This window comes from Heterocephalus glaber, unplaced genomic scaffold (genome assembly GCF_053883595.1).
Source record: "Heterocephalus glaber isolate CG9 unplaced genomic scaffold, H.glaber_assembly_v1.0 deba00001072, whole genome shotgun sequence".
Classification (NCBI taxonomy): domain Eukaryota; kingdom Metazoa; phylum Chordata; class Mammalia; order Rodentia; family Bathyergidae; genus Heterocephalus; species Heterocephalus glaber.
Genome location: NW_028258189.1, coordinates 4,459,136 through 4,465,891, shown reverse-complemented (window position 1 = coordinate 4,465,891; position 6,756 = coordinate 4,459,136). Strand labels below are relative to the sequence as shown.

At 38.9% G+C, this 6,756-nt stretch overlaps 1 protein-coding gene across 1 annotated transcript; it reads right to left on the bottom strand.

The window, feature by feature from the left end:
- Positions 1 to 308: 308 nt before the first annotated feature.
- On the bottom strand, positions 309 to 6,437 carry LOC101702520 (lipocalin Cav p 3.0101). The gene is made up of 6 exons (XM_004867382.2): positions 6,366 to 6,437; positions 5,762 to 5,901; positions 4,885 to 4,958; positions 2,493 to 2,603; positions 1,295 to 1,396; positions 309 to 370 (listed from the first exon to the last, which is right to left on the bottom strand). Exons 1-6 carry the CDS (start codon positions 6,432 to 6,434, stop codon positions 309 to 311), a joined length of 558 nt encoding a protein of 185 aa, XP_004867439.2. The 5' UTR covers positions 6,435 to 6,437.
- Between the last annotated feature and the right edge of the window lie 319 nt (positions 6,438 to 6,756).

The following is a 6,756-nucleotide window of genomic DNA, read 5'->3' as shown; positions in this document are numbered from 1 at the left end:
AGAAAATTTGCACTAAATCGTAAAAATCTGAATCCATGATGATGTCACTCATGTTTTTCTCTCTAACCATCCCATGCCCGACAACTCTGCAGTTATGTTAAGTAAAGAATCATCTCTTATTCTATTGCACACCCAGTGTTTAAAATAGTTGTGCGTTACAAATTCAACAAATTCTCTTCACAGATGTTTATGTTAGCATATGATATCAATTTATTTAATCAATCAAGACAGAGAGATCAAGTAAAGAGAAGATGGGATGGGAAGGAAAGTCAAGAAATAGGTTCAGGAAATAGGTTCAGGAAATGGGATCAGCACATGAATGATTCAGTTGTCTTTGAGAAGATTGCAAATACTCCTGTCACGTTATCATCTGTGAGAAAAGAAAAGAGAAAATTATTGAAGTGTAGCCGAGATCATATTAGCAGCATCATCTTCCTGAGAGTGGAAATAAAAAGTAAAAATCTATAAATGAAGAACAAACTGTAGACCCGGATCAAGTTTTTACAGACTTCTTGGTAAAAAGGGAGAATTTCGTAGCATTTTTTAAAAACTCGCATGGTTTTAATTGCTGATAAATACAACAATGGTATAAAAATCATTTCATAGGAATCCATGAATACATAGGCATGCATGGAATCTGTCATAAACACTTCCTTTGGAGAGCATTAATATTTGCATGACCCTGGGTCAGGGATTACCTTGAAAGTTTCCAAAGTATAAATTAATATCAATCCACTGGCAAGTGTACTTATGTTTATGTCATAAATACCTTCTAGAGTCATATCTAGAGTTAACAAAGATTTTGGTACTACAAGGTTCATTCATCACCCTGGGATTCACCAGGTCTAACTGTATTTCAGAGTGGAGAAATACCACGTTTAGCAAAGAGTGTTCGTATGGTCACCACAGTAAAAAAGCCCTGTTATTTTTGGTGGATCTGCATTACTTTTTCAATGTTTATGCACATGCAGTAACCAAAGTCATAACTGACAGAGGGGCTATTTGCCTAATAAGCATGTCCGATTTCCTAAGGAAAAGAGCCCAAGAAGTTTAAACTATCAGGAGCTATGCGTACTGTCTTTCTACTCACCCAAGCACTGTCTATTCCGGGCAGGTATCTGAGAAGGAAAAGATGAGACAAACAAGGCAGTTATTCGAGAAATCTAAGCACTTGCAATAGCAGTTTCATTAAAACATGATTTTTGGAATAGTCATTCCCAGCCAAGGAGAGTACTGATTATGTTTGCATTCCAAATGAATTTTGACATCATCGGATGCAGTTGGGTGACTCTACCTGTTGCGATGACATTTCTGATGTTTTCAGTCGGAATTCCCTTCTCCTCAGCCAACTGGACAAACTTCTGCTTTTCTTCCTCCGTCAGGCTGTCCCTTTTTGCTGCATTGCATGGACAACAAAGCAAGGCAGGTGTGCTTAGCATGCTACTTGATTTCTAAAGCAACCCCCTGGCCACTCTATGCTGGTGTGACCTGGGGAATCCCACCATCTCCATCCTAACTCCTTCCAGCAGGGATATCTTAAGTGACCCTGGGTGGAGTCCAGACACTGAACATCACATCAACTACCAGTTCTCAGGACTACTGAGGACACAAAACTTCATTCATGCTGTGAATCTCAGTGTCCCCCAAATTGTAGGCAATCTGCAAACACATCAGGGTATGGAGGCAGTTGTGTCTAAGAGCTGAGAAAGTGCACCCTGCAGTTTCTCATTTTCCTCTTTCTATGTTCTCCAGTCATTCCCTGGTTTGGTGGGCCCTTCGTCAAATGAGGAGTGACAATGTTCCCAGCTTCTCCCAAGCACATTAATCCACCTCATTTAAGCAATGAGGACCAGAAAAACAAATATGAAAAATAAACCTCCTTCATCTTTCTTAAGCTAAGTTTCACCCAGTTTTCCTGAAATATCTATGTGTCTCATTCCAGTGCAGGCCAAATGTTTCTCGTGCTGTCCCTGTGAAGTTATCAGCAGTCAGAAAAATTCATCGTCTGGGAGCTTTGTCCTTGAGGAACTGAATCTGATACGCTGTTTCTTTACAGAGCAGCAGGTTCGAGTTTTGTTACTGGCTAAATGTCTCAAAGTGGTGAGGATGGGAAAACACAGTCCTGACTATGGGAAAATAACGCATGGAATCCAAATTTTAAATTTTACTTCATTCGGTGACATAGCCCAATTATGGTTGGCATTTCTTTCTGAGACTATCTTGGAGTACTTTTTGAGTCTTTGTTCTTTTCCATTTTTAGCAAACCATCTTGTTAGGACCCCAGAGAGTAGGGATATCTTTAATTTCATAGACAACTTCTCAGTACCCTTGATGTCAGCACGGTAAAATATTCAATCCTGTGTGTGAACACATTTCTAGACTGGGGCATATAAGTAAATAATACATGAACACACTTCTGTCTGCAACTGAGAACATGGGTCCAGTTCATGTAAATGTTGTCTATACTACAGAGACATTGCTCCAGTACTTACCAGCAATTAAAACCGCATTCGTTTTTGTGCCTTTTTCATCTACGTTCATGTCACTAAATTGTGTGATATATTCTGTGCTTTCAACAACTGTGAAATAGTTTTTACCAGCATCTACAATTGAAAAAAGAGATTAAAAACTCAGTATCATTAGAATTTACCCCCCTTTTCCCCACACCCCTGCCAGCATTTGTTATTGGTGGATTTCTTGGTAGCAGCCATTCTTTCTGGGGTGAGGTGGAATCTCAGTGTTGTTTGCATCTGAATCTCTCGAATGACCAGTGATGTTGAGAAACTAGAGGCATTTGTATCTAAGTGGATGCACATTGAGGACAAACTCTTAAGTGAAATAAATAGGACACAGATGTGTAAATACCGAATAGTTTCTCTAGTGTGAGAAACTGAAAGTGTAAATAAGGATCAAAATGTATAATAGATAACGTGAAATAGGAAGCAAAGGTCCAAAGGGGAAGGGGAAGTGGGAGGGGTAGAGGGAAGGAAAGAAGGGAAAGGAATAAATATGAGAAAAGAAAAAAAATGGAAACAAAGTTTTTGTGAACTGGGAGGGGTGGAGTGGTTGAAGGGAGGGCAGGGGAACGGGAAAAAAATAAGAACCAAGACAGACTATGTAAAGGTGCAAATTTCCAATGATGAATATCATTATATTGTATACTTAAAATGTAACAATAAAATTAATGAATGAAAAAAAGAAAAACAATTTACCTCCCTTGATTAAACGGTATTTATTTGTAGTATGCTAGTGTGGATTCCTCCTTCAATAATAACCTATTACATAAACCTCCCTCCAACTTGTTAGAGTCCTCGCTGTGAGTTCCGCTCAGGGAGGGACACATTTTACATACTGACACCATCACATGGTGAACATTTGCATCTTTCAAAATGTATAAGTACTAGCACACCACACTGTGTTTTAAGCTGTCAAAATTGCTAGTGCAAGATCCATAGACAAATGGTAGGTGAATGAAACCGCCTTTTATGAACAAGTGAATCAAAATCAATTATTAAAGTTTCAAGAATTTTATCACTCAATTTTCAAGCCTCGCCAATATTGTATTGTAATTCCATGAATATAAATTCAAATGTAACATATTAACATATACTCGAAAGTTATCATTTACCATTGCAGTAGTAATAAAAAGAGGTGCTGGTTACATTATTGGAAAATGCTAGACATATAGGTTATGCAGTTGCAGCTTAATTCTGCTGCTAAATTGTCATATTTATATAAATTAAAATGATTTCAGCCCCAAATTGGAAAATCACTGTGTATATTTCTTTCCCTGCAATGAAATATTTAGTATTTGTCTATTTAATATACAGGATTGGTTTTTGAAAATTATTTTCAGTCACAGACATAGAAGTTAATATTATTGCTCTAACTATTTTAACTGAAGTTCAAATTATTTGCTACTCATTTTGACTGTTTTCAGTGTGACTTTAACTCTTAAGCTTTGGGATTTAATGTAATCTTATTGTACCTCAAACTTGGATTATCTATGAAATGACTTTTAACACTTCAATAATTCACTGAATAAATTTATTCAGTGAAAGGAAAATATGGATGTATTTGCTAATTGGATAAGAGATGAATTTTGAAAGAAGATTCACCATTTTAATTAGTTTTATTTATATCTCTTTCTTTAAAAACCATATAAAATACAAGGGGGTGATCAAAATTATAATGAATGTTCCAGTTTTTTAGAAATTTTTTCAGTAAAAGATTCATTGTCCTAAGTCCACCTCTCAATGCCTCCCCTTGCATTGAACACACTTATATCCCGTCATTCTTGCCATTTTTGAAGCAGTTCTGCAGTCTTTCTTGACTGTCCTGAATAGTTGTGATCAAAACTCTATTGAAGGCTGGGCCAGGGATTTAGCTCAGTGGTTTCACCACCTGCTGTGCAAGCACAAGGACCAGAGTTTGATCCCTAGTACCAAAAACAAACAAACAAACAAACAAAAAAACTCTGTTGAAGGCTGCTGGCAGGGACCATGTGGTGGGTGTGCTTGAGGAGAGGGCAGTATTTTGAGGGAGATTCATAGCAATGTATCTGTTTAGGTAAAGGACTTTTTAGAATTGAACACGTAGTATGTATCCATCCTACTTCCCACATTTTCTGGGAATTCTATTCATTTACCATTTATGCTCACATTCTATGCATGCATTTAGATGACATGGAATATATCCTGGCTGTGTACAATTCACTGAATTTTTAGAAGTTTCACTAGCTTTTCCCAGGTTGCTTAAGGAATTAGTAGCAGAAATTGTTCTAGAATTTCAACTTCCAGATTGGTGAGAGTGAGACACAGCCATGAATTTGCCCACATCTTACGATCTGAGTCATGTAGTCAACCTACAACATCAAGTACTCACAGTCGGTGATGTAAACACCACTTTTTTCATCCTTTACTCCCACTACAGTGAACTCTTGGCACACTCTGTCCAACCTGAAAGACAAACCAACACAATGGTGCTTATTCCTCATTATCCTGTCCCCTCCTGAGGAACTGTGGCATTTATGACATTTGAGGTGCTGAAAATAATAGGATATGTCAGGGTTTCCTTCACGTAATCTCCCCATTGTATTGGTGCTTCACCATTCGACCACAGGTTTGCTCAACCTTGGTGAGCATGGGCTGTTGGATTGGGTGACTCAATGGTGTCCCACCAGCCTTCCTATGCTGGGCACGATTCCCGCCAGCACCTGTGTCCCTTCCATTCCCTGAGTTCTCAGCCCCAACTTCCACAACCTGAGATGTTTACAACTTTTGCATGGTAGTGGGCACACAGTCCCACATCACAAGAAAGGTTTTTGCCGTGTTTGACATGAACTGACTTCACTCTTCTAAAAGAGATTCCCCACCTTTGCTCTAAATGCTCTTGGGGATAATGATGCTGAAGTCCTTGCTCTCTAAGATACTCTTCAACTTCTCCTAATTCAGGTGACAATTAATCAATAAGAAGACTCTGATAGATATACATTGTAATGGTGGCAGAAACATGTACACGCCTATATTCTATCCATCCATCCACCAACACCTTGGTCAGCACCCTATCTCCGTATGTTTCTACCACCATTGTGATCTATAGCTATTATTATTTAAAGATCTGGGGAACACAGTGGTAAATTGATATCTCAATACTGTAGCTCACATTTGACTATAGTATTGTTCATTTTCACATTAGACATGAGACCCCATGGCAGTGGTCGGATGGGTCATTCCATTAGATCAGGGTAAATTTTACTTACTTGACAAAAAACCTGATAGAGAGATTTCTGCATTCGTCTTGACATTCTATGTGGCGGAAATAGGCTCTCAGTTCACCCCCCTCTTCGATCTTCTCTGCCTTATCAGCCGCTATGTAAATGCTGCGCCAGTCACCGTTGATCTACAAAGGAAAGTTCACACTGGGAAGGTTAGCGATGTCTTTATTCTGGTCATGTTAACACTGACACATCACGCCATACTTCAGCGCAACAGGAAAATATAAATCTGACCCTATTGGATAAGTGCGTGGTCATGGTCCCTAGGAGAAAAATCATAGAAGATGCCATAGGAATGCTTCAGATGCACACAGATTGCTAACCATTTAGAGTTTTTGAAATAGCAAAGACTATGTATTTGAATACTATGGACACTGAAAACGTTCATTTAGGTACCTTAGGTTTTGCATTTAGAGACTATTCTGATAGAAAACGGAGAGATCTCAAAAAGGAAAAGATTCAGGAATAGAGACATGCACGGAAGAACATAACATGCTTATAAAATTGAATGAACCAAGGAAAATAATGACAGATACTTAGAAACGCGGACACACAAAAACCTCACTCAAGAGCAGGTTATCCAGGCTACCTTGACAGGGTCCAGGTGTTGACTGGCACAAGCCAGACCGACTGCCAGAGCGAGCGTGAGAATCTTCATCTTGTTGGAGTGGCGTTTCTTCTCCAGCGGAAGATTGGAGGAGGAGAGATGCTGAAGGGAGTCGGAGCTGCCGTCTGTTTTATAGCGCTGCTCCATTGGCATGAGGCATAATGAACCAGTTGTTCATCCCACAAGCATCAGTCTTAACATTTCCTGATTGGACACGATGGACTTTTATGTAATTTTCTATGATCATTTTAATGACATTGGCTTCAGGAGAAGTTTAAGTTGGCCGGTACAAGTGACCTTTTCAGTGCTTGAGAGAGAACACAGTACATAGGGAACATTTCAAGGGTATCTGTGCCATTTTCTCTTACATCCC